Source organism: Anser brachyrhynchus (genome assembly GCF_964034855.1).
Source record: "Anser brachyrhynchus genome assembly, chromosome: 1".
NCBI classification, from domain to species: domain Eukaryota; kingdom Metazoa; phylum Chordata; class Aves; order Anseriformes; family Anatidae; genus Anser; species Anser brachyrhynchus.
In genome coordinates, this window is record NC_137694.1 from 101,224,636 (window position 1) to 101,252,422 (window position 27,787).

Sequence of the window (27,787 nt, forward strand, 5' to 3'; positions counted from 1 at the left end):
TTAAGCACCTTTCTAAAAGGTCAGTATTGAAGAACTCACCACATACTACAATAAATTGCTTTACGTGTACAGACTTTTTTCAAAGATTGTCTAACTGGTGATAGCTAGCAATTAATTTCAATACTTTCAAAATACTTAGCCTATAAAAAGCCTGAGTTTAACTCAGATGAATTATTAATTATATACTATTTATAACAACTATAAAACACTAGGCTCTTGATGCCTGGTCTGTTTGTTTCAAGGCCGCTCACTATTTGATGCAAAAGTAGTCCAGGAGAGTTGTAATTCTTCTCCTTCCCTCTACCCCACAAGGCTGAGGATTTCTGAGAAAAGGCTCATGACTTAAGGGAAAATAAACAACTCCCACTTTTCTCAGTCATCAGACACACATGGCATTCATCACACAGCAGCCTAATTTACAGTTTATGTTAGAAATCTTCACAGTTAGTTTGTGAGGCTTTGGAAGAATGTTCTGTATCTGATTTCAGAAGGACACAGCTGGGCTGCAAAAAATGCACAACAAGTCATAAGTGACATAACTCAAATAGTGCACGTTTATTCTGAACGGTATTTCTAAAGAGTTTGAGAAAAAACAAAAACATGCTCCTGATGTACAACAAGGGCAATGATATAGATTAAAAATGGACCATCTTATTTGTAAAGAATTTGCTCCCCCTGCAACTTAAATTGTAACATTGAGAATGCATTTGTAAACTGCAAACAGCATACCTTTAACTAAATTTAAACTCAAGAGACCAGGGGTGGTCTCAGCCAAATTAATCAGGAAGCAGTCGCAGATTCAAAAGAAACATCCAAGTCAGCAAACGCTTTACAAAACACAGACTTTGTGGATAGCAGCTGACCCTGGATTACAACACAGGGGAGAATATAACAATGGATGTTTGGGGGATCAAATTTTTACTAGACATCACAGGGCACCATCAAGAATTAACAAAATATCACATAAGTTTGTTTCAATTGTAACAGCATGTCATATTTAGTTGGCAGGTTTAACCATTAGCTGCATCATGTAAACTCAGCCAGTTTCTGTATACACAAAATAAATTCTCTCCCTTCCCCCTCCCAAAAATGAGGGATATCTCTCCTGGATGATTCTTTTTCCCCTGTACCATGGTGTCCTCTAGTAGGAGTCTCTTTGCAGGTATCATCTTCATTCTTCAATCCATGTACGACAAAACAGGTTGCAGAGGTTCAGGAATAACACTTATATACACACCTTATGCTCTAAGGCTGCTAGTTGCATACCTTTTTCTTGCTACATCTTCATCCAGAACAGGAAATGCTGGTGGCTTTTTTTTTCTCTCCACTTAAACTCCTAACTTAAAAAAATGTATTTGTTCATAAGCCATTATAAGTCATCACTTTTGAGCTAAAAGGAGGTCTTGTTGCAGCAAAATATAAAGTAACTGAAGTTCTCTGCAGTAAGCTCATACTTCACACAGTTTCAGTGTCTCTGGAAAACAGCACTACAGCATTGTCCTCCTACAGCCACACAGCTGATACACTAATACAACTGTTTGTCATTCAGAACTACTGACCTTCACTCTCATCCATGTACAGGGAACACAGCTTTCTAAGAGATTTAGATTAAACCTTGTATTCAAGATTCAACAACCGTTTTCCAGGATTAATAGCCTGGGAAAAGGAGTCTTAGATGCGTGGTTACTCTTTCTTCCACCTCCTACAATACATTTCATCAGAAGTTACAATGAGGCAGGTTTGCTGTGGAATAGGAGCTCTAAGAATCGTTTTCAGGGATACATTCATAGAACGATGGCAGCCCAAAGCAAAAAGAGACAGAAACAAAGGTTAATCCAAGCAAGTTCAGACATCAGACTCGTACTTTTAAACCTGAAGGAAAACTGTCTGTGAAACACACCAATTTGTGGAAGCCTACGACAACAGCAAATCCTAAGAGTTCATATCCCCACACCCATCTACCCAACCCAAACACTTACCACTTAGTTCTAGAAGAATGAAGAGCACTTTGCTTGGCACCAGAGGCAGCTATGGTCTGAGTTACAGCTGTGCTGCGCAAACATCCTCAAGTACAATACTATCTCTCTCTCCTGCCACATACTTCTCTTGATTTGGTCTACAGATGGCCGGGGAAACTATGCTGGCATATGACAAGCTAATTGTGCTTCAGTACATCCCCCTTCTAGAAAGATGCTGGAACTGCCAACATAACCAGTGCAAGCAGGTCCTAAAAATAAGCTTTTGTCAAAAGTAGGCTGCCTCTGGCCAAAGAAACTGGTGCGCAGCTTCCTGGCCAGAGTCTGCTACCAACTGTTGCAAACACAGGTGCCCAGGCCATGCAGAGGGGCTTTTGTTGTTAGACATCAGCCCATCACCAAGACTCAATTAGTGCAAACCCAGCAAAGAGAGTTGCCGTTTCCCAGCATAGGTCTGTCCAGATGCACGCCAATAAACACTCCACACCTCTGGGAAAGTAGCAGTAATTCTGGAGCAGCTTGTATAGGCACCCCTCAGGTATCAAAGACCACACAGTGTGCAATGAGGGGGTACCATCCCTTCCCTTATGACAGCTCCCATCTTGAAATCCTTGGTTCCCAAATCACCCTCAAACGACTGGACAGCACCTACTAACAAGATGTATGCTGCAGTGCACACTACAGGTTGGAGGCTTTCAAAGTGGATGAATTCAAGATGCAAGATCAAACTTAAAAAAAACTCAAACAGGAAAGGAATGCAGTTCTGTATCTACTTGGGGAATGGGGCAGGTTGGTGTTGTCTCAGCTCAGTGCACTTTCCCAAATGCTTGGTGAAGAGTCCAAGCTCAAGTTGGTATTTGTGTTGGCATACGTAAAATTGCTGACAACAGTGCATAGAAAGGAGCACTGATGTTCACACAAAGAAAGCATGAAAGGATGCAAAGCAGAGCTTAATAGAGTTTACTGTAGCTTTGAGGTTACAGTACTAGGAAGAAGCCATTCGGTTTATTTTCTAAACCCACAAAATGGTCTAGAATATGCTGCTTTCTCCAGTGCTCCATGAACACCCCTCTCATGAGGGGAGAACTGCATTATTACAGCTGAAGGGGAAAAGGGGAAAAGAATCTTCAAAAGGAGCAAAACGTGCAGTTTTTAAACCACCTCCTCCCGAAGGAGCACAAACACAGCAAGCCAAGCCACTCCCAAGCAAATCCAGGAGACCCATGCAAAGCTATGTGATTAGGGTCAGATTCTTACTTATGTTCTCAACCCTGCTGCCTGGCTTCCTCAACCCTTGCCTCAGATTTCCTCATCTCAGATTTGTCACCACAGATTTAGTATCTGTAGCAAATTTACCTGGAGACAGGTGCTTGCCTTATGTGATCAAAGAGACTAAGATGGTCACAATCACTTTTCCCATTCCAACAACACAGATAAAACTAACTTTCAATGAGCCCGACAGCGTTTCACCCATTTTTAGAACAAGGATCTTGCCTCAGGATTCTTTTCCTTTTTTAAAAAAAAAGTTCTCTCTTGCCAACAGCAGCTATAGCTCTTACTCTGACAGAAGTCTGCTGGGAATTTGATAAGTGAAGATAAGAAAAAACAAAGACCACTCTAAACCCTCCTCTTAGTCAGTTAAGAAATGTAGCACCAGCTTGGGTGAGGATTATTTAAAAAAAAAGCGCATTCAAAAAGATCAGCCCAGGCAGAGTAAAAAGGTATGGTAAAGTAGCCCGCCCTTCTCAGCAAAAGATGGAGGAAAAAGCCATACTCAAAAATATTGGGAAAAACTAAAAATACTTTTTTTTGAGGTGGGGGGAATTAAGAGGAAGAATGGGAAGTACTGAAGTAACATTCAAAGGCTGGGGGGAGTAAAGTACCCTGTAGGTTATAAAAAACACGATCATGTAGGAATCAAAGGACAAGATATTGCTGTTCCTTTTCCCCCGCCTCAGATTTACATTCTGCTTACTGAAAGAGATTAATTCTCTGAAGGAAGCTTGTCATCAGGATAACCTGCTCAAGCCCTCCGCACCTCAGACTAAAGAGATCTGCACACCTCTTCCCACCCCTAAAAATAAAAAGATCAAAAAAACCCCGTGATCTGACAATCCTTGGAAGAAGCATTACATTTTGTTGGAGAGAGGTCAAGATAAAAAAATTAAGAAGGGGTGGAATAAAAAAATCAATAGGCCTCTCTTTCCTTATTTGGCGACAAGCAAGTGCAAGAAAGTGTTCATTGGGGTTTTGTTCAGTTGTCGGTCTTTTGCACATCTGCGTTCTGGCCAAGACAAGGGGCTTTGAGGTTTTTCTGCAGCACGTGAGCATCTGCGGGCTCTATCCTCTTGTAGTAGTTTTTCTTCGTCTCAATGATCTCAAAGCCAAACTTCCTGTAGAAGTCAATTGCTGACTCATTGCTGATCTGGACATGCCTGGGACAGAAAGGAGGAGACAGACATATCAGAACTCTGCGGTATAAAATTGTACATCCACACTGTGAACAAAGGATAAAGAACACAAGCAAGATAAGAAAAGGAGCTATCTAGACAGAGACAAATGATTGTGTAGTTCAGGATTCAAAGTTTTCATCTTCTCAATTTAATCCTGAGCTAACACAGCTCCTAGATGACCTGTGGCAATCGTTCTGAGAACTGGCAAATACTTCCCCTCAGTAAAACCATTTTAAAGAACACAGATATTAGAGAAACTCTGCTGTATTACTGTGTAATTCCAACTTTTAATTTAGAAGTGATAGATACTTCGTAGAAATACATAGAAAAAAAGTTTGAGACTTTTTTTAGCTTCCTTTAGAAACACTTCTTAAATGGCCCAAAACAGTTGTCTGAGTGATGATCCCTACACACTGTAACACAAAACCAACCAGTGATTGCACTAATATGTCATTTGATACGATTTTAACTCTTTGCTCATTGCTTACTGCCCTTCTCTCCTCACAAAAAACTAAGTCAGTACAAAGCAGCCCTATGGACTTACAGATTCCTCCTCCCTTCCCTTCCCCCCAGGTTTTACAGATCTTGCTCCAGTGTATTCCCAGAATTTGAAGGCCTCCAAAAAAAACAGCTACTAGTTCTTCCCTTTAAGCAACTAGGGCATTTATTTACACAAGTTCTACCAAAAAAAAAGCTTGGCTCAGCAAAAGGTATTCATCAAATACTCCCCAAATTCCGTGGACACTGCACAAGCTCATGAATCACTTTGTCATGACAACGTGCTGCATAACCATAGAACCAAAGCAACTCCAGAAGTAACAGCAGAGCAAAACAAAAGATGTTAGTGTCAAGTCCAATAAACACCAAGTACCTAAAAGTGAATTTCATAACAACAAATTTAGCCAGTGATATGCAGTGTGGGCACCCAATTTGATAAGTATTCTGTCTGTAGGGGCACAGGCAACAGAGAGCAGTAAAACCAATGGGCCAATCAAAGAATTTTGTTGTGCCCAACTGTGGGAGCTATTTATTATCATCCCAGAATCCCACTCTGGCAAACTGAAAGAAGGATTATGAAGGATTTTTTTCATTAAAAACAGCAAATAGTTCCTCTGCTGTGCACACAGTAATGTGCAAAAAAGAAAGCCTGTGCCAATTAGCAGGCATCTGAGAGAGAATTCATTACCACTTCCTCTGAGAGAGGAGAACAGAAATATAAGCCAAAAGCAGCTTTAATCAAACTCCTCTTTAAAATACCTTCTCCTCTTACAGAGTGGACACAGAGCTACACTAGTAGAGGATTTGCACCTTCTTGGCAGAGTAGGACTCAGCTTGAGGAGAAAGTCACTCTATTTACACTGATATCAGTGTATGAAACACTCCTCTCCGCACATCTTCAGTCCTGGCAAGAGCTCAGGGTGCAGTTCTGTGGCAGCTTAAGTGCATCTAAGCCACGGCTGCTGTGGGATTACCCCCAGGAATGCCCAGTGCCTGTGCTGATACAACCAGGCAGTGACGGGCAGGGAAAAAAATGGCTCAGAAGTGATCTGGTCAAAAATGCATTGGCTCACTTGGTAATCAAACAGATGCCAATGCACAGGAAGAAGCAGAAGCGTGCAACCAGCAGTGAGGGGAAGCAAAACTCTGGCATCCATGGATTTCAGGCTCTATTTCCATTTGGATCTATTAGGATGGCAGTGCCCTCTCAAGCAGCCCAGTCCTCTACCGTAGTACCCCACATGTTGGTATCATGTCAAGTGCTTATGTAGATATGTGGCTGATTTTTTTAAAACAAACCAACCAACCCCAGAACCAAAATGCTAAAAAACAATTTTCCCCAGCTGGGTCAGGTCACTGACTAAGTTTACTGTGTTGCTGCACAAACAGCTGACCTGTCACACCACAAGAATGGGAATAAACAGTCAGGCTTACTACTGAGTATGAACCTAGAGGGCTTGCGAGCACCTGTGCTGATGGTCTAACACATTAACATCATAAAAGACAGCAAATGCCTCAAAACTACATGCAAGACTTGCATTTTTTTTTTTACTGTAGCATTGTCCTCAAATGGAAAACTTATCACTTTTTTCAAATCATGCAATGTAATTCTTTTAAAGATCATTGCTTTATAACTAAACTACTTTCAAATTCAGCAAATTTAGAGAAGCTGTTGTAAAGCAAGCAAGCTCTTGGTTTTCTCTGCGTCACACAGGCAGCTCAGAATACAATCCCCCGCTTTCTTGTTAGCATTTACAAAGAAAGATGTTTCATGACCCCACTGAAACAGTTGCTAAAATGCTTTTGGATCTCCCTTCCTATGTTCCCAAGTACACCTCAAATTCTCTTGAATGTATGGGTGCAACTCATTTACTTACAGATAGATGTTGTCAAAAGTGCCATCTTTTTCACAGATGTTTAAGACATGATTCAACATTTTAGTTCCTGCCAAAAGGTAAAGAAATACTTAACAAAACCAGAAGCGCACAATCAGTAAGAGCTTTCCTGAGCAGGGGCAGGTTAACCATACGTAGGCTAAAATGAAAGAGCATGCACTGATGACATTGGCACTATGTTCTAAAATCAGAAAATAAAATTTAACATGGAGATGTCTTCTGTGAGCACCAAAATTTGAAAAAACATCAGTTGTAAGAAATACATGTTGCAAAGCCATCACTGTGAATGAGATACTCTTATAATTATAAATGCACCAACTTTGAATAAATCAACTCTCTAAATAGCTTATGATTTTTCTCCACTGCTGCGTTCAGGAAGAGGTTACTAGAACTAGGAAAGGCAAAATATGGTATACAAGTACTTCATCTTTCTGTACACAAAATTCCACTCAACTTTATTCTTTATTTCTCTGGAGAAAAAAACAGCCCATAAGCACAAGTATAAAGCACCTTATCTAAATACAAGCTTCAAGGTCTCAAACTTGGATAAAATGTGGTCAAAGCAATGTATAAACTCGTGAGAGCACTGCTAAGTTTTTCTGACAAAAACCTAATAAAATTGAAAATAGTTTTCTTGGTTTCAGGTTTTCAAAGCAAGTAGCTAATACCATAAGGTTTTGATTAACTTGGCCTGCAGATTTGCAGCATTGAGAAATACTCATTGCTGTATAGACAGAAATCAGGTACTACCCCTGAGTAGCAATAATCAGCACTGGGAGAAGAATATAAAAAATTAGCAAAAAGCCTTCATTTAGAAGACTGAAGAAGTGACCCAATGAAGGACAGCTGTGTTTCTGGGCTCAGCAATACAAAAAGGTTGTTAACATAATTGACAGTGTTGAGAGGAAGGGAACAACGCTGGTAGAAGGGCTGGACACGTGTCCTGTGAAGAGAGGCTGAGGACACCTGGGTTGCCCAGTTTGGAGAAAAGGAGGCTGAGAGGCGACCCTACAGCTCTCTGCAACTCCCTGAGGAGGGGAAGCACAGAGGTGGTGCAGCCTCTGCTCCTGTCACCGATGATGGGATGCATGAGAACAGCACACCACTGTGCCAGAGGAGGGTAAGACTGGACGTTAGGGAAAACTTTTTTAGCGTGAGGGTGGTCAAACACTGGAGCAGGCTTACTGGAGAGGTGGTTGATGCCCCATGGCTGTCAAGCGTTCAAGAGGCATTTGGATAATGCTCTCAGCAATATGCTTTAACTTCTGATTATCTGAAGTGGTCAGACAGTTGGACTAGATGATCTTTGTAGGTCCCTTCCAACTGAACTACGATGTTCTGTGTGAGTTGCATATTGGCTACGTACCTCTGAGAAGTTGTTTCATAGTATCTCTATGCTTCAATTTTCATATCTATAGTAGCTGAGTGTTTACATCACAGGATGATGTGATTAAAAGAATCTGAAGCACTGAATTAGAAAGTTCTACAAATAAAGTCAATTTTTGAAAGGCAAGAAAGCAAGAGTATGTCATAAATCATTCTCTCCCCAATGTTCCTTCTAAAGAAATCATTGCTCTGGAAGTGCACGATCTTGGGCTATCTTGGTTAAAGTAGAAAAAACTAGAAAGAGGAATTTCAGTAGCTGCACAGAAATCTTGTTTCTTTGAAAACTCAGACACAAAAGAACTCCTTACCTATTCCTAGCCTTCGGTAAGGTGCCAGGCATCCAAGCGTCATGATGTACAGTCTCTTCTGGTTCTGGGAGTGATCCACCCTACAGCACACCGCTCCCACTGCAATATCATTGAAGTAGGCTACCGGGAGAGAAACAAAGCATTATTAGTCACAAGACTCAGACTACACATGCAACTCTTTCATTTAAGCCCTTTATCTTCCTTCTTTCCCTGTTGCTAATTCCCCCACCCAGATAAAAATCAGATCGTAGTCGACACCGAGTGAAATTACCAGCGGTGCTCTGACACAGTGGCTGGTTTATTTCAGTTAAAACCAACTAGCAATGACTTCAGAAGGTAAGCTGGCTGCAAACATCAAGTTTTCTGCTGTAACAGAAAACATGTCTATTCCCAGTGAAATGTAAGCTATTTAGAACACAAACCCATTGAGATTGGTACTGTAGCTTTTTAAGGTTCCCAAACAGTTATTTCTCATTATGTTAAACAACAAAATAGAAGGATCTGCAATTCAAAACCGTTAAGGACAGCAACAATGAGCATTTCTGCCACCACAGCCCACAATTACTGGCAAAAACATTTGTACCTAATTTGGCTAGTTCGCCAACCTCCAGTACATCCTTGTAGAACTTGTCATTGTAGCTCACAGGAAAAATGACCTGGTTTAGCCTCTTCAGCTGCTTAATGTTGTGTGGCGTCACATCTCCCAGCTCGATCCGGCTACTGGAACAAACCAAAACATGCTTAACATCTGACACACTCCAGAATTCCTATGGACACCAAAAATGAGTTACTTTATGTTTAAGAGAACTGTCCTAAGAATCAGCTCAATGCATATCTGAACTACAGTGTTCATACAATCAACTCTTTTGTTGGTAGCTGATTTAACTCAAAAAAAAGTGCTATACAGTCAGAAGTTTCTCAGGCCACACTTAACACTCACATACTATATAGTGTGTGTGTTTTATTCGGTTGGCAGACAGCAAAACATTCAGGAGAATACTTACCACTGTAGGAACATTACAATAGAGAAATAAATCTTGGGAGTGACAAGAGGCTAGATAGATACCAAGAAAATGAAGTAATGAAGTCTTCACCCATGCTTCAAAGACAGCCTTAATTCTACCACCTATCAATATAAAGTTTATGCTTAGACAAGTTGGTATTACACATCTGTCTCTAAAGTGCAGCAATACTGTGTGCAGCAGCAAACTCCTATTAAGCCTGTTAATATGTAAGAGTGCCACTTTCAGGGTGGCACACGCATCAATTATTATCATCACCAAAGTCATTCTTCCTGTTGACTGAGAAATACAGACTTGAAATACCAGTACTGCGATGAATTATGCTGAGAAGAAGCATTCCAAGCTTTTCCCTTTTATGAGGCTAACTTCCTGGTAAAAACACTGCATCATATCCAGAAGCATATTGCAGAAAAAAATAGTTCATATTCCCAAAGCCACTTTCTTTGGGGGGCAGGTAGTCAGTTTTAGCAAGGACTACTAGAATGAACAATAAAAGAAACTAAGCAGTATCTTTCTGAAATAGTAATCAGAAGATGCAGGCAGGAACAAACCCAATGCATACAGAGTTAGAAATATACACAATTCTAGGTTCATCTGCAACCCTGCTTTACCAAACACACAGGCAGATTGTTTTCTGCCCAAACACTGTTAAAGACACTGTTTGCTACTTTTTAAAAAATTTACGTGTTTTCAAAAAAAAGGCAGTTTTATGAGATCCTTGTATGCCAGTCTTCAACATTACTTCGAGTAACATGTAGCTGCTTTCCATCTCCAACGCCTTTTGTGCCTAGTCAGCTTTTTTTTTTTTCAAATAGGTTGATGCCTAGGGCACAACAACTCAGTTTAATTTACATAATACAGTAAAACAAAGAAGAGATAATAACCAACAGCATTTTTCCTTTAAGAACTGTACCAACAATGCTGAGCATAATCTTTGTCTGCTTTATTAACTGACCTCAATTATGCATCAAAAACACCTTAAACAATTAATACTCCAGGTACCATATCCGTTTTAGTTGCCACTACCAATGATGGTGATAGATATCCAATGCTTTCCAGGCAGTTATGCAGGCTGCAGAGCAATTAACAGAAAAAAAGCTACAGGAACAGAGAGTTTAACAATTACTTCAAGAAGCCTAACTTGCCCTCACACCCACCTCTCTCCTTTTCTTTTACAGCAAGAACCACAGCCTCCCGTTCTACAAAGCTATTTCAGCCTCATGCACCAAGGACCACCACTGCCCACTCTGACACAGATCTCACTCTACCTAGTGAGCCCTGCAAAAGAGGAACAATTCATAGGCAAGGCTTACCTTTTGGAGAACCACCTGGCCTTAACTAATGGACTAAGGAGGAGTGTGTAGTTCTCCATCAGACTAGTGTGTTCCAGTTAATTATCCTAACCACAAAGAACTAATGATGGTACTTGCATATTGAACTTTGTATTCAGCAAAGTCTAACATTCCATCACGTATTTACCAAACAGATTAAAAATCCTCTGGTGTCAAGCATCTCGTGCAAGTATGGGTGCCTACAGATGAACAGGTGAGTGAATTTCTTTCCCCCTCCTCAATACAAGAGCAATTTCTAAAGCATGAATGCTTGTAGTTCGCCCCTGAGCTCTGCCCTGTTGCATGGAAATCTCTCAAGAGACGTCTCACCAGAACCGGACCGTATGTTCTCCAACAGTGATCTCAGGACTGACAGAAGAAACCAGAGTTTCCCCATAATCTTACACTTTACCTATGCCAACATACCCAGGCATACTAAAAGCAGCAGCAGTGGGATATACCACTGAAGTTTCTAGCTACAAACCAATATGCTTTGCTCAGATAGTAAGCAGTATCCATCTTCCACGGCTCCTACTGCCACCAGCCCTTTGTTTTACAACTTCTTCCACCTTCTAGATTATTTTGCTCTCAATAGTAAGATTCCTTTCTTCATGTTTCATCACTTGTGCAAGCCCTTTTGAGAATTATATTCCAACATGAAGCGCTGAGCTCGTAAGGGATGATTTCCTCACAGTACAGAAGTACTGCACGGTAAACAAGCATGCTATCAAATGATAGCAAAGTTATTAGACAGTGAGTTAACTAACACTTGTTTTACACCCAGCTTGGCACAGCTGTTCAGCCTAGCATGGCAGGGTTTCTTTGGGCACACAGAAAGCAACTTTCATCCTTGCCTCATCCCAGCCAGCAGTGCTGCCACCTTTTCTCAGAAAGGGCAGGAATTAAACCTGAACATGTGAGGTTCCCACATGTATTAGTGTCCACGAGTGCTGTGCTCAAGTAGAACACCTCAGTCATCTCATTCTAGGTGCAAAGAGAAGGCCTCTTTTGCTGCAGCCTGCATCAGAGTGGAAACCAAAGAGAGCAGGTCCCACCTGCCTGGCTAGATCAGACTAGCTGCAGAGTAGATGGTCAGTAAGAGAAGAAAAAAACCTCATTCACACTCAATCCCCTGAAAGCTTAGACCACTTGTCCAAAAGATTGAATAATACATTAAAAATAAAAAGGTATCGCCATGGTTAACCAGCAGATCCAAGGTTCAGTAGATCACTAACACTAACTAGCCTGAGCTTTTACAATGAATTCATGGTGAAGTTATTGCAGAGCAACTCCCACTTCACACTTTGGCAAGTCTCCAACAGACTACTAGCAGGTAGCATGTGCTTGCTGATATTACTTTCAAATTAGTCATTGATGAAGCAAGAAATCAAGCATTAGAAGACAGTGGGCCAGGCACTGTGAAGTATTTCTGATGAAATCACAGAAGGATTAGGATATCTTATCAAGGGCAGTTAGGATTGAGATGTCTGAGAGAGACATGGCCTTCCCCAAGAAGGTTCCAGACAGGAAAAAATGAGTAAGTAAAGGCAGAAGGAGAGTTTAAGGCTGCTCATAGCACCTGAACCAAGACATAACCTCTCAAGTGGTCAGGCCAGAGAAACAGTTCCAGCAGCAGGTGGCTGAAGTGTGCTGCTGACCAATTTCCTTCCTATAGCCCCTGGGCTCCCCACCCCACTGTCACCGCTTGCCTCCTGCCATCTCCTCCTGCCTACTTCCTCTGCTCTGTCACTAGCTGTTTCCTCCTGGGTTGAGAATTGCGGCAGGGCCAGCAAGTTATCCTGGAGGATAATATGAAAGAAGTTTGAGAACCACCACAGGAAGCATAAATCAGTATGCTAAGTACATCTGTTTAAATATTATGTACTCCAACCATAAATTACATTAATGTATAGCACTAGCTGATTAAATCAACACCACATCTATTACACACCTTTAATAAGTAAACTAAATGAGCCAATGGAAAGGAAGACCCACATCACGAGAGTTCACTTTACTGGAGGACAGCAAAAGTGCCACTGGGGCCTCAAGTAAAAACAAGGGAAAGCTTTCCCTGCTGCTGAAAGCAGCGCTCTTGCTGTCCCCAAGCCACTCATTTCCACCCTTTTATTGGCACAAAGGTTTGTGCAACAATGTGGTGAACCAACCCCAATTAAAACTAACTTAGCCAAAGAAATAAAAGTTTAGTTTTAACCCACATCAGTCCCCCGATTGGGTTCACCACACAAAGTCTTCTGCCAACATAGAGGAAAAAATCTGCCAGAGGCAGAACTGCTTCTTGAGCAGAAGTGCTAGCTTACCCCAGTTTAAACTGCTTCTGGAAGAGCCGTGCAAGAGGAGCACAGGGATAATTCAGTGAGTAGATGATTTTGTGCTCTACCTTATCATGTATGGAACAGTGTGCACTTTGTCTTGGATCTTTTGAGGCTGGGGTTGTTTTAAGTCCTTAGTTTCAAAGTACACCACTTGGCCACACCTTTCTTTCCTCTAGAGTAATGGTAGTAGCTTTTCTATTACCTTTTTTTTTTTTTGAAAGCTACTTACAAGTAGACCTATTTTCTCAAGTTACTTTCAATCAAACCAGTAACAAATTCCCTGTATCAGTTACAGTTTGATTAGGCCAGTTCTGTGTATTCCAGCTCAGCACAGGCCATACCACAAATACCTATCCTTTACTGTTGCAAGGAAAAAAAAACACATCATGAGCTCAAATTATCATGACAGAACCTGAAGGACTCAGAAGGGACCTGCCCTTCCTTAACAAGTTATTTTGTTCTATTATTCCAATAATACTCTTAAGAAGATACAGACTTATTACTGTCACCCTGTATCTCAAACAACACCCCATGCAGGAGGCAACAGTCAACGGTATCCATCTTAAGTGTCACAGCTTCTGGAGCACTGCAGGCCCAACACCCCATTCAATTAGTTTTAACAGGGAGGAACAAGGGACTCGTGGCTCATCAGATCAGGCCTCATTATACACAGTGCTCATCTAGTACCAGCCCCTGGAGCCTTAGACATCTTCCATTGCAAGGCTGTTCCCAAGTCATCATTATTCTCATAGTCTTTTTGATTTCCACCCTGAATGTATTCAAGTCCTACCCATATGCTCTTCTGCACTGCTCATTTGCTTCAGCAGTTGATGTGAGGCAACACACCCCACCCCACTGCCTGGCTTCTCAGACAGCTACTGTGCCCTCTTTCAACTTTCCTGATCTTGACCTAAAGCCAAGATCCCAGCCTCCTCCTTTATTGCTCTATTGTCATCCTAGCTCTTCTCTGCACCTTCAGATTAATTTTTCTTAAACACGGTTGACCAAAACTGCTCACAGAACTAAATGCAAACTGGCACCTTGTACAACCCCACTAGCTTTTCCCTGTCTCCACTGGAAGTCTTTTCCTGACATATCCTAGGACTACACTTGCATTTCTCCCAACTGCAACGTACTGCAGTTCAGTTGCTGAGAAGACACACACCCAGACTTTGCTGGTGAGGTGAGCTGGTTTCTGGTGCATGGCAACGCCGCCCACTACGTCAGAGCGGAGTGAAGCGTGATTCACAAAATCCCAGTGGATGCAGGAATTAAGAGAGGTGACACGGAGTAGTTACTGAAACTGGATCCATGCCCAGAGCATAAGCACCAACACTCCTGCTCTTGCATGCACTGCCCTGAAATCCTTCAAGCACTTGCCAGAAAAAAACCAACACTTTTTGCAGGACCAAATGCAATCCAATTAATTATACTGCAGCGGCATGCCTCTGTCCACAGCCTTTGTGGCTGCGATTTGCAGAGAGTCTACTTTTCTGATAGTGGCTTAAATTCAGACTGGAAGTAACACAGGTTAAGCAAGACATTAGCATTTCTGTATGCTGTAAGGCTCTGTAGTAATGCAGAACTGCTATAGAGGATGATAGCTCATAAAAGTCAGTTTCCAGAGTTACAGTTTGTGAGGAGAAACTAATTCAGTCACAGGGAACAGCATGCATTGGACATCAGTTTAGAGCAGGCATCAGGGAAAAAAGGGAGAAAATCTGAGTTTCTTCACGCTGTGCAAATCTCAGTCTCATTCAGCTTTAAATAGTGCAAGTCCCTCCCCAGAGGGATGTGCTTGACTGAAACAGATCTCTGTGTAACTGATAGCTGGGCTCAGGCTTATTTAAAGCATCTGGCACTCTATATTTAGCAGAACCATATCTGCAACTCACAAAACTTACTGAGGTACAGTGGAAGAGGCAGGAGAGGGAGCAGGGGAAGAAGAGCTCCCGAACAAATTAGAGGACTTCAGAGAAGGCTTGTCACCCACTAAGCAGCCAACTAGCTTTATTGCTTCTATTTTGGCTTCCAAGTCAAAGCAGGAGTCTAGACAGGATAATCCACTCCCATAAAATAAAACCAAACCAGAGCTATGAAAGCTATAGACCTGAAGGGTGTGGCTTTGCTCAGATTCAGCTCCAAAGCCAAAAGAGCCTCTCTAGATTTAAAAAAAAGCAACAAAAAACCAACCAGATGAGCTGTCTTGCTAGGCGCACAAGTTAGTCTAGTTCTTGTGGGCAGACCAGTATGTTTTCAATTATCTAGAAGATCTGCGGGCTGTAAATCTGCTCTACTTCACTTGTCAGAAAACCAGAAGGATAAGTAGAAACCTAACATGCAAAATTTCTTACCGATTTGCTTCTGAGCCCCTGGTCTTCTTTAGCCCCACTTACTACTGAGACCACGTATTCGCACAACACCTGATACCTTGCTGGAAGCTACCCCCAGCTGGGTGCTGGGTTGTAAAAAGGGACAGCACTAGATACAAGAAAGCTAAGTAGTTTTAGAACCAGAATTAACAGAAGACTTTGCCCAAGATGTGCAATTCAAATGGATCTAGATGTGAACAGATTTCACTGACATGATGCAATTCCACAAGACATACTCCAGACCATCCTGTCCCCTCTCATTTATTACAAAAAATACACAGTGCATTTCACTCCATTTTTCTTCATTATATTTGGACAATTTGCTCTGCTTCAATCTAGAAAATTTGACCATTGTACAGAGGACTGGCTGGTCTTCCAATGCAAGAAACAAAGCTGTGCTAAAATAGCCCACAATTTTCCCACCTTAATTCTTTTCTTTGATGTACTGAAGCTCAAATCTACATTTTGATCTCCCTGTCCCCATCCCCCCAAAAAAGCAAACAAACACCCTTAAAGTGGCAATACAATCATGAAGAGTCTCAGCTGTCTGATTATGCAAGAGCAAAGAGGAGACAATAAGGCCATGTCAACAAGTGTCAAAAATAAACTTTCCCAAGAAAATTAAAAGCTTTTTCATTCTGCAGCTGGACACAAAGAACAGGAATCGCCACACACAGCTGGCAGAACTTCCAAACTCCAAAATAATAGCAATAATTAATAGCTGGTCTAGAACAGAGAAGCAGCCATGCATACATCACTTAGCAGCCCAAACCACTTTGCTTCTTCAAAGCGCCTCATGAGGTAAAGGCTTATTGTGTTACCTGACCCAGGTGCATCAAAGTAAGGTGAAAGAGGAAACAGCTTGCCTGTGATCACACAGCAGATAAAGAACTGCCAGAAATCCTAACTCTCCATTGCTGGTCTAACCACTCTCCTCATTAGTCAGGTAAGCTCACAACCACATCCACATTTTGAACCAGGATTCCAGTCAAAGCAGGAATCCTTCACCAGTTTGGAATAACTTAAAATTAGTTTTGTGGCTCCACTACCAATATCCTGGGACTGCTTACAAATTACAGCCCCTTTCCATACCATCAATACCCCTGGCTATGAAAGTTATAATCCTTACATGCCTGAAGAAATCACAAGCCTCCGCTAATTAACATTCATGAAATACTTAATGATCCTCAGATGAGAACAGAGGTTTACCTTCAGATTCAAAACAGAAGTGATGCTGGGTTCACAAAGTGCCTTATTTACATAACTGAATACCTCAGAGAGGCTTCTTGTACTTCTATTAGGTAACAAACTTCTCCACAGAGAACTATCAGACAAACTATTTCTGTAAGTTGCCAAAATACCTTTCCTCACAAACCATTCATGGTTTGTGGCAACATGACAACTCATTGTGGATCTCCTGCCCATAATCTGGATTTTAATCCCGGATATATAGTTATTTCAGGTGTTCAAATCACATATTATAGATGCATACTGTGAAAAACTAACAGAGCGTGCTATCAGTTTTGTGTGCTTAACTTCAATATTTCTAAGGCAACAATCATTGTAAACTCCTAACTTATGAAGCACAAAAGGCTGTTTTCTTCTCTCATTTTCCTAATTTTCAAGAAGAATAAAATGGTCTCAAACAAAAAGCTTGTGCTTAAGAGCCACTTATTAAAAACAAACAAACAATCTCCTTTAACTGCAAATTTTAATATAATTTGTGATCCTTACTGGTGAGAAATTTCAAGCACCAAGTAGAGAAAAGTGTCCCAAGCCTTGAGTTGCTGCCCTGAGTCTCCCCTTGTACTCTGAAGAGCACATAATACAATGGTGAGATAGGGGAAATGGGAAAACTTTTCAGTGGTTGAGATTCAAGTCTGCTAGGGCCAAAAATCAAATAGAGCTTGGGAAAGAAAGGGAAGAGGGAGGAGGAAGGTCACATGAGCTGAGGAAGCATTTCATACATCAAGATCTTACCGCACTGCACGGCGTTCTCAACCCAGAGAATAACTCTGCCCCCAGGAAAATTCAAATATCTTAATTTTAGTCTCCTAATGAGATTGTTGTGGAAGCGGGTTTGGTTCTATTTTCTACAAAGCCTCATTTCCTTCCCTTAATGAATTAATTCAATATGCTTTCTTCGATACAAATACAGTTACCCCATTTCAATGCTCTGCTTCTCTGCTCTCAGGTCTTCGAGTCCAGGAGCCTCCAGATAACCAGCAAGTCTTCTATGCATAGACGGCTCCTCTCTTTTTTCTTCCCCTCCGTCCCCACCTCCAATCTCCCTCCTGGCAAACTTTTGCTCCTCTGAAGCTCCCAGGAAGAACACATGGGTCACTTCTTCCCTTCACCTCTTTCAGCAGGAAGCAGAAAGTAACCCTGACATCGCCTGCCCCACTTAAAGCAGAAGGGATGCAAGGGACTGCTGCACTTCTCTTTTATCGATTCCCAAACAAATACAGAGATCTGACTTCTCCTGTCCTTCCCTCCTCCTCTTCTGGGAAGAAATATCTAGTGCCTTCTCAGATTATTGGTCTGAACACTTCTAGTATTTGCCAAATGGGCAGGATTTAAAAGTTCTGAATCATTTCCACTTGTATAAAAGTATTTATCTGGCTCAACCATCACCCATTATTCCCCATTTTAGTGGGGAAGGAGGATGCATCATTTCTTTTGTCTTCAGGAGATGGCAGCAGAGTCTGTGGCATTTGGTGACTAACTAAAGATACATTTTTCACAGGAGTATTGCCCAAACCAACATGTCCCAAACTAGCAAGCCCATACATACACATAAAAAGAATTGAATGGTCAAACTCCACTCAAGAACAGTGATTAGGTTGTAGGATGCTTTCATAAAAAGACTACAAGCCTAACTCTTTCTTCTCCTGCCAAAACTTCCTACTTCATGGAGCGCCTTAACCTGGTTAAGGAATTAAATTCAAAGTGGTAAAAGTTATAAGTTCAGTTAAAGAACCTATAGTAAACTGCAGAGTTTCAATAAGCTGATTTAGAAGAAGTTACGCCGATTGAAAGCACGCTCTAGGCAAGGTCTACATTTACTAACGAAGAAATTAAGTGCAGAAAATACAGCTCACACTTGGACGTTTCTAGGTTCAGAAAAATCCCAAAACCAAACACTGATTTTCAAGCTCAATTACCTTTTTTGTCCTGCCTCCAGTACACGTGACAATTCAGCAGTTTTCTCATAAACTTGGAACTTCCTCCCGTATACGTTAAGCTTAGCGCTGTGCCTTGCAAATGGAAACAAGTCAACAGTTCTGCACGAACTCTGTAATGCTAACTTGGGGGGGGAGGAATTCCCTGTTCTTGTGAGAAACACGTACAGCCTCAGGGCCTTGAAGGGTTTGCTGCTTGAATCCAGGCAAAACAAGCATTGATATCAGAGCTCACCCAGAACTGTTCACCGTGTTTATATATACACTATTGATACTTTTCTGTTATGCCCAGCATTCCCCAGCTGCGGTGCCACTTGCACAAAGCCAGCTAGAGGAGCGTGAGCCCGCAAAGCCTCTCAGTTACACAGCTCCCTGTTGCAGCAGCTGCCGTCTCTGTACATCTAGTCACCGAGACGGGACCCTCAGGGACTATAAACTGTACTGAACTGCAGCACCCACAAGTTTGGGAGCGGTCTCCTGGATATTTCTTAAAAGCAGCGGTACAGCACGTGTCACCCAGCTCCCTACTTCAGCAGGTTTTTCATCACACAGCCAACGCCTGCTGGCACACGGCAGCACCACAAGTGGTTCCCAATAAAAGCAGGGAGCACTCTGGTCCACGGGACAAAACGACACCTGCATGGGAACACGCGCCTGGGGCCCTGCTCATAGCACACGCTGCATGCTGTGTGTGAGCTGATGCTCCCTCGGGTAAAAGCACGTGACAGAGCACACGTGTCATGCACTGCACCCCTCGGGTGGCATGGCTTTGAGAGAAGGGCAACAGGGAAAGGCTGGAGGGCATCCTCACTGGCTTCGCCTGAACTGACACGGGTCAGGAAAGCACCCTGACAATAAAGGCATCGAAAGGCCACAGACAGCAACCAGCTCAAGAATCAGTACAAGATTTTCTGTTTTCTGTCCTTAAAAGGAACAGCATAACAACTGTAACAAAAATACAAAACTATTGAGCAACAACTGAATCAGCCCTGCAAAACCAATAAAGCACAGGGAGTATTATTTACATCTGCTCCACAAAAAGAGCCAAATTACTACAGGCAGTAAAACTTGAATCCTTACCATTGCTATTTTTCCTCATGCAAATACAGTTCTAAAATAGATTTTTAAATTCCAGAACTAACAATAACAACATATATGAATAAACGACAAAGACGAAATGGACCTCTAGAGATTCATCAAGTTCACTAACAGAACAGTGATTTATCTCAGTTTTCCAAATCATGTCTAAGAAAAAATGGGAAACCTAAGTCTCCTCCTAAATCATTCAAAAGATGAGAGAAGAGCAAACATAATACCAAGTAACACAAAATCAGGTGGGATATAATAGCAATTATCAAACTCAGAAGCTGGTATTTAGCCCATCAATTAAGAAAAAATCTTAAGCAGCTGAGAAAGTTTTAAATGAAACAAAAACTTTCACCTTCCCTGAACTCAGAGGTCCTCTGTAAAAGAGGTCACCTAATCTCACACACCTGGATGACAGAAACACTACAATCTGCTCTGTGCTATTAACAGTGTTACATTGAATTTGGAGAGCAAAGAGGGCTGCAAGCAACACATGCTGACTACATGGTCTCTTGTAGATCTGAAATTTCAAAAACGTCAGTGAACTTGCTAGTTGCTTTCCTAATTCTTTCTCTGCCAAAGTAGACTGTTCATAATTACAGCTGATGTTATGGGTCTCTGTGCTCCCAAAATTACCTCTGTGCTTTGTGGTGTGTGTTACTATGCAACATATGCACTCCCAGAGAAAATGCGCTCAGATGGAGTTAGTTTGTTCAAAAGAACTGGTCCACAATTTTGGATTAAATACTCAAGTCAGATCGGATCTCTTCAAACAACACATTAGTTTCTATAAGCTGGAAGCTTTATCTGAAGCCTTAGATCTATTTTGGGATCTATCTTCTGAGAGCACTTGCTTTTTAGAGATCTCCTCTGATCTTTGTAGCTTGATAAACAATTTGCTTTTGTTCCAGAGTATCCCTATGTAATTTAATGTGTTGCTTCTGCAATGCTCGTCTAGCCCTTTCATTGTATTGAAACTCAGTTATTTTTCAGCTTGAGTTCTATCATCCCCTTTGCCTCAATCTGAATTTTTAGAGAACACCTGGACTCAATATTAAGATTTTATCCCACACAAGAACTGGCTGCATGGTGCTAACAGTGCTTTGACAAGATGGGAACATGCTCTGCTCTTCAAAGACATGAAGGAATACCAGAAAAGCAGAAATATGCAAGCATGGAACCTTAAGGGATTCATTCTCAAGCCACACTAGTGATAAAGCTGCCTTTAAGTGAAAACAAAAACTTAAGCACAGCTGGGTGCTCTGGGAGCAGAAGAGGGCTGTGGGTTCTTTACTTCCATAGTTTTTCATATTTAAAAAAATAAGTAAGAAGTTCCCTGTAAGAAGTCCTGAGCAGCACAAGCAAGGCTGGGCCCCAGCCCCTAGTGGAGCATGGCAGCAGAGCAGGCAACTCAGGCTGCAACCTGCCAGGAGACCTCAGAAGCTGCTGCCTGGCCTGGGCAGCTCAGCCACTCTGTTTGGCTGATGGAGGGTGGAAGGAAAACACATCTCTTGTGTCAGGAGCACTGCTGAGCAAGGATCATGTCCCCACCACCATCTTCACCGAGCAGTGCTGCTGCACTCTTCATGAAGCCCATCATTCCAGCTGTTAGAGGGCCCTTTTTCACCTAGGACACCCAGGTGAATAAAGGATTTCCCAGGACTCCAAGCACAGCTATCTAACATAGCTGGCTCATTACTTTTTCAGCACAGTCATTGCTAAGCCTTTCTACTGATACTCACCAGCCACTCACGACACCTGAAGCTGCTTATGAGCTGTAAGAAATGGCAAAGTACCTGCTACCAAGCAGCCTCGCTGTGTGACCTCCCCCTCGCTGCTAATAAGGTAAACCCCTTATCATTTCTTAGCAAAAGCTTAAGAGCTTCAGCTTCCATTCACCCTGCCTTAAGCCGCCAGACTGGAATAATAACACCCTGCCTTGCATAACGCGGGCTTCAAGAAACAGCTGCGGGAAACTTCCTCCGCGCACGGGAAGGAGCGGAGGGGAAGGCTCGCGGCCCCACACCGCAGGCGGCACCCAAGCAGGTAAGCCCTACGCAAGGTCACTCGGGCCGCTGGGCCGGGAGAAGCCGGGTGAGGCCCTCGGGTACCCGCAGCCAGGGGCGAGCGGGGCAGGGCCGCGGCGGAGAGGCACTCCGGGAGCCAACCGACGGAGCCGTGAGGGCGTTGGGGGGCCATTAACAGCCGTTAACGGCTGCGGCGGCGCAGCCCGCGGCTCCCTCAGGGAGCCCGCACTCACCCCTTCATGGCGCGGCCGGGCCTGGCCGTTACCCGCCGTCCGCGCTGGCTGCGTGCAGGGCCCGGCGGCGCGGCTCGGGCCTCGTCTTCTTCCTCTTCCTCCTCCTCCTCCTCGTCCCGGGCTCGTCCCGGTGCCGCTGCCGCCTGCTGCCCCGGCCGCTGCCCGTCGCCTCCCCGCCCCGCGGCCGCTCCACATGGGCCGCTGCTGCCGCCGCCGCCCGCCCCCGGCGCCCCCTCACCTCCGGCCGTTAGCGCGGCGCGTGCGCGGCGGGGGCGGGGCTTTCGCGCGTCGCCCGCGGTGATTGGCGGAGGAGGAGGACGAGAAGGAGAAGGGAGGGGGGGGAGGAGAGGGAGAGGAGCGCGCTTGGCGCCGCGCGCGCGTGCGGGGGATCACGTGGCCTGCAAGGAGCTGGGCGGGGGGGGGAGGAGGAGGAGGAGGAGGAGGGGGGTGAGGAGGGGAGGAGGCAGCGGCGCATGCGCACGCGGGCCGCTGTCAGCTGAGCCGGGCCGCGGCCGCTGCAGGGAGCGGGGCGCCGCAGGTGAGGATCGCGCCCCCCCCCACACCCCCCCCCACACCCCCCTCCCGCCTGCCCCCACCAATCCTCTCCCCTACCCCGCGGTCTGTGTGTGTGGGGGGGTCCCTGTCAGGGCCCCCAACGGCCGCCAACGGTCGCCAACGGCCGCCGGTGCCCGCCGCCGCCATGATGGCCCGGCCCGGCGTGTGGGGGCTGTGGAGCTCCAGTCAGCGCCGGCCCGACGGGGGTGCCCGGGGCGCTTCCCCGCTGCGCCGTGAGGGCGTTGTGGCACGGCAGTGCTGCTGCCAGGGCCCGAAGGTCGTGGTCTGGTTGAAAACGCTGCTGGTGAGTCCAGGGCGGTTTGTGTTCCTGGAGCCAGGGGTGGAATCTGAGCCCAAATGAGGTGATCCGCCCGTAAAACTCGCTTAAAGGTAAGATAGGTCTGAGGTGGCTTTGTTCCGGGTGACATTCACATCGCTAGCCGTGACCCTCAGGTATGTGACACGTGTGTGTCAGGATATATCTGTTCAAAGTGATTTCTTCTACAATTTTATTAGCTTCTCCTACTACAAATTACAGAATTCATATTCCAGCGGGGAATAAAAGCAGTTTGGTGATCGTTTTATTCGTTGTAATGCAATACTTCAGCAGAGCACACCAGTCATTTGATCTGTCACAGTATTTAAAATGCTAATGCTACTTGATGAAGTGGAGAGGGAAAAGGAGGAAAACCTGCTGACAGCAAGCTAAAGCTGGTTCATGGGCCCACCCGTTTGTAGCGCCTCAGGGAGCATGTGCCAAGTGTAGGTTGGCATTGGCAAGTGAAAGTTTGAACAACTACAAGGCAGACCCTTAAATTATTGTGTCAGTTGCTGAATTTGTACTGACTTAAGCACTCCACAGACCTGCAGCACATGAAGGTTTGGCTTGTCTACACCGTACTTCTAAAGGTGTTTTCGATGAATATCAAGCATACGTATTTAATGGTATCTATGTTTTATTGTTTTCTAATTAAGAATATGTGACTTGAAGTCAATGTCTACAGGTCTTTGAATACCCCAAAATCTTGCAGATTATTTTTACTATGCTTTTCAGGTTATTAAGTCATGTCTTCTTGACAACTATTGTATTATTGCATGGCAGAAAAAACTAGTATTAATTCCATAATCAGGAGACAAAGCGTGGCATTAATGATAAACAACCACAAGCATCACTTTGATAGAGTGGGGAAGGAGAAATTAAGACGAGGCTGGAAAATGTCAGCTGACATCAGCTGACTCTTCAAATGGGGGTTGAAGTCTTGTGTTGCAATAGTAACACAAGATCTCAGTTTCCTGAAAATGCACTCTTCAATTTTCCAAATCAAGAGCTATTTTCTACAGATAGTGCTGCTATTAAAGTTCATCCATGAGTGATTAGTACTACTTCCTTAATTTTCATACCATCTTAGCTTACATTTAACTTTTATTTTGATCTAAGTATATGTTAACTGCTTTATAACTCAATATAAACTTGCAAAGTCTGTAGGCTTCAGTGTGCTTCAGTCTTTTTTTTCCTTGTATGACTTGCAGCATTTATCTTCCAGATGCACATGTGTACTAACATTACTCGTGGTCATCTGAAACAGCTGTAGACCAGCAGATTACTAGAGGAGATACATTTAGATGCACCTTGGTCCTCCTTTTGTGTTTTGATATCACGATGCTGTCTCTTCGAGTTCCCAAGCCTGCCAAACTCCTGCTTGTGTTTTTCCCTCATGCTTGCTTGTTCTGAAGCTATGTTCTTAATTAGACATCCCCAGCCTTTTAGAAAGAGTTGAAAGGATTACAGGAGAGCTCAGTAGATCTATTTGGTTACTTTGGTGTTGACCAAAATATGTTGCATGCTGTTGCTGGCCAATAATAGCATGCCTTTTTTAATTTTTATTTATTTTTTTTTAACTAAATTGCATGGAAAAGTATTAGAACTTACACAGAAGTTATCGCAATGAACTGAAACGGATTTTCTTTCCCCAATACTTGTATCATTTCTTACAAAGAAAAGGTGGTTGTTTTTTTTTTAGATTTGGAACTATTGAGGTATTCTTGAACAATGGTATCCACATGATTTTTTAGAATGGAACACAGTCAAGGAAAACAGGTGATTGGAACAACTGGGATATCATGCTTGTTCATTCTTACTCACTGTCCTCAGGCATGTGACTTCTTCAGCCTTCCAGCTGGATGGAGAGAAATGGGGATCTGCTCCAGCAAGGGAAGCTGAATGAATCCACCCTTTCTGTCTGTACAGAGACTAAGCTCGTTCTTCAGTAGGTGATTACCTACAGATCCATCATGCAAAACTGGCTTAGGTTGGACCTTCTGGATGGCAGCACTGTATCTTGCCCTTGTTATGAAAAAGTGCTTTTTGTATGTGTATTGTCATCATCGTCCCCCCCACCTTTGAAAGCAGAAGACTGAGCTTATACTAAGCTATTGGATTTGGTTGTATCTCACTGCAATAAGTTCTACAATGTATATGTTATTTTTGTTCTGGCTAGCTTATCTCATCTTTGCATGCATTTATTTCGCCTGCTTCTGTCAGATTCTCCTAAACACCTCCCACTTAGAACAACTGACCTTTTGCTGACAGCTTTTTAGACTTCTTTATATAATTTACCTGCTATCTATTAGCATCATTTCTGTATTGAAGTGATACACTTATTCTGAAACTGGTTAGAGATATATGGATAAATCCTGAAAGTCATAGTCTAGCTGACTTTATTACTATCATTTAACCAAATAGCAGGTGAAAATCACTCTTAGCTGCTGAATTTATTTCCTAGGTCATCACTTTGGTTACTGCACTGAGCTTGTCTGACAGTAAATTTCAGTGTCACTGCTCACTCCAGAAATAGTTTGTCTGACAGTGATCTAATGCATGTGTGGTAGCTGTCGACAGTTCTTCTGTCATTGTTCACATCATTTTGGAGAGTCCATTGTGGCTGTTCTAAAATGTTGTAATCAAGAAGTACTAAAACTAGTATGAGAAGATGCAGTCATGACCATGTGTCCAAAGCACTGGGCCGCTTACATTAGCATTTGCTTTTTTGCATTACTGAGAAGGATAATTTTGAAGACTACTGCTGCATCAATTAACAACTGAGATTTTTCCTGCTAGACTGTTAAACGAACTGAAACTCGTGCTGAAAGTTGACCTGTTGCAGATGCAAGCTCCTAAGGGACAATGGTGTTCCTAGAGGGTGCCTCTGTAATGTGGAATTCCATCTTTGTCCTTCCTAATCAGATGAATGGGAGTTTTGTGGCCAAGTTGAAATGTTGGTGCATTGATGAGTTTCAGGGAATCACTTATTCCAACTAACTCTTCCTTCCAGCCTGCATCCCAAGAAAAATGCAGAAATCTGCCCTGTAGAGATGTAGTGTTTCCTTCACTGTGTTGCATCTTTGGGATGCTGTGAGCTGTGCTCAACGGAGTGCTGTGGTTGCTGCTGTTGTTTAAGACTGCATAAAAGATAGGTGGTCTGAACATCTCTGACACTGATTGGCTTTCTGTGCCCTAAGCACGAGCAGTGGTACTTCTGAGGTCATCATCATGGTAGAGTGCAATGAGGGATGCAAAGATTATACGTAAAGGCATTATTTTTATGGGCACTGAACTGTGCCTTTGTTAGAAAAGTTTAGTATAGCTTTCAGTTGTGGTTTCAGTTGTGCGAGTTTCCTAAGGGCCTGAAGAATTACTTGCCTGTTTTTTTTAATATTTTAATCTAGCAAATAATACTGCATCTTCCAAGAAGTTCAGTTAGTGGGACAAACGATTGGTCCTTCTCATCATTACATCATTATTTCATTTCTTACTGTAATAGAAAGTTTTAAAAGCAGCTCTTCAGAAAAACTAATATGGTGTTTTGTGGCTAAATGCAAACAGCGTTGATAAGGACTTCTTAAAAGTAAATTTTGCTTAATGAATTTCTTCTAGATCCATGAAATCTTGAGGGGTTTGTTACTGTGACAAATTTGCGTCACCTAGTAGATATTCAGACAACTGCCACCATACATAGTTTATGTTGGAGGGGCTCTGGCTACTCTGAAGAATCTGTAAATACTTAGGTAATTGAACATAAAATCTCCAAATGTGGTTTAACTTGCTTTAAAACATAAAGATGAAGTTTTCCATTACAGGAAAAGTCAACCTCAATTTAATTTCCTTTTTACGGGAGTCCCATGCGAATAGGTGTGTTTGTGATTCCAACCAGGTGTTTCATTATACCAAAGTGCTGGAAAAGAGTGCTGCTATCTCCGAGGTGTATTAGGTTTTTTTTAAAGGCTTTCATGCAAAATCATTCTTGATTCAGCTCTTCAAGCAAGCTGCTTTGTCAAATACATCACATAATAAAATGAAGATTCCATAATAACCCTACTTTAAAGACTGCTCTGAAAAATAAGGGTAGCGAAATGCTTCCTGTGAATTTGTAGCCAGTATTTTGGCTATCGCTCTTAGGGACAAGGGGTTGGGTAGTGATAAGGTTCACAGAGGAGCTGGTATGTTTTAACGGGCCCAAATTACTCATATGTTTTGTTGTATAAAATACCTGACCCTACCTATAAATCTAGCAGTAGTTGTTTTGTGAGATTGCACACCTTTTGTCATGTAAGCTAAGAATCTTCGACTGTTCAGAAGTTACTCTACTGAACCGCAGTAAAGCTTGCTGCTGTAATTGCTTACAGCTTTGCATTCATCTCATTTTGCTGTTTGTCATCTTAAAGGCTAGAGCAACAAGAAATATTTCAAGCAACAAGGCCAAATGCGCCTAAAAGCTGAGTGATGGTTTTATTTTATGAAAACAAGAGTGGATACTTTAGCTTTGCAGTAACGTTAGTGAGGTTAATGAAACTACTGCTCATCTAGGGGAAATGACTGAGCATTGCACAAAGCAGATGGCTGCAGAACTTCTCAGCCCTAGCAGTTAGAAGACAGGATCAGGATGAGAAACTATGGTCACTGTAGGACACAGAAATGAATATTGTATTGGTATTCTCTGTTATAGCTTGGATCTCTGTTGTGTTAGATCTTTATTCTGTGTGAAAGTCTATCAAGCCAAAGAAGGGGCAGGAGGCATTACAGTCTGAAAGGAATGTCAAATTTTTCACAGTCAGAAGTTAGTAAAGCAATGT

The 27,787-nt window shown here is 42.8% G+C and overlaps 2 protein-coding genes across 5 annotated transcripts in view; one reads left to right on the forward strand and one right to left on the reverse strand.

Moving 5' to 3' along the window:
* Positions 1-531: 531 nt before the first annotated feature.
* Positions 532-22,379, reverse strand: NAA50 (N-alpha-acetyltransferase 50, NatE catalytic subunit). 2 transcript variants are annotated; one of them, XM_080598033.1, is made up of 5 exons: positions 22,103-22,379; positions 9,100-9,233; positions 8,517-8,636; positions 6,805-6,871; positions 532-4,411 (listed from the first exon to the last, which is right to left on the reverse strand). In XM_080598033.1, the coding sequence occupies exons 1-5, from the start codon at positions 22,108-22,110 to the stop codon at positions 4,231-4,233; spliced, it is 510 nt and encodes a 169-aa protein (XP_080454159.1). In that variant the 5' UTR covers positions 22,111-22,379; the 3' UTR covers positions 532-4,230. The 2 variants fall into 2 exon arrangements, with proteins under 2 accessions (XP_080454159.1, XP_080454158.1); XM_080598032.1 differs by having other exon boundaries at positions 9,100-9,236; positions 22,103-22,376.
* The window catches only part of ATP6V1A (ATPase H+ transporting V1 subunit A), a 31,126-nt gene continuing 24,511 nt past the window's right edge, over positions 21,173-27,787 (forward strand). Inside the window, exon 1 of one of the 3 annotated variants that reach the window (XM_080597986.1) lies at positions 21,173-21,888. The gene's annotated coding sequence lies outside the window, so the exon portion shown is untranslated. Of the gene's footprint in view, positions 21,889-22,516; positions 22,641-23,023; positions 23,048-27,787 lie in introns of those variants that run through there. The other 2 variants (XM_080597984.1, XM_080597987.1) reach the window with 2 other exon arrangements.

Coding starts and splice junctions, on each gene's coding strand:
- NAA50 (XM_080598032.1), bottom strand. Junction 8,637..9,099: donor TGGCGAACTAGCCAAATTAG/GTACAAATGTTT, acceptor CTCTCCCGGTAG/CCTACTTCAATGATATTGCA. Junction 4,412..6,804: donor ACTTTTGACAACATCTATCT/GTAAGTAAATGA, acceptor TTTCTGTCCCAG/GCATGTCCAGATCAGCAATG.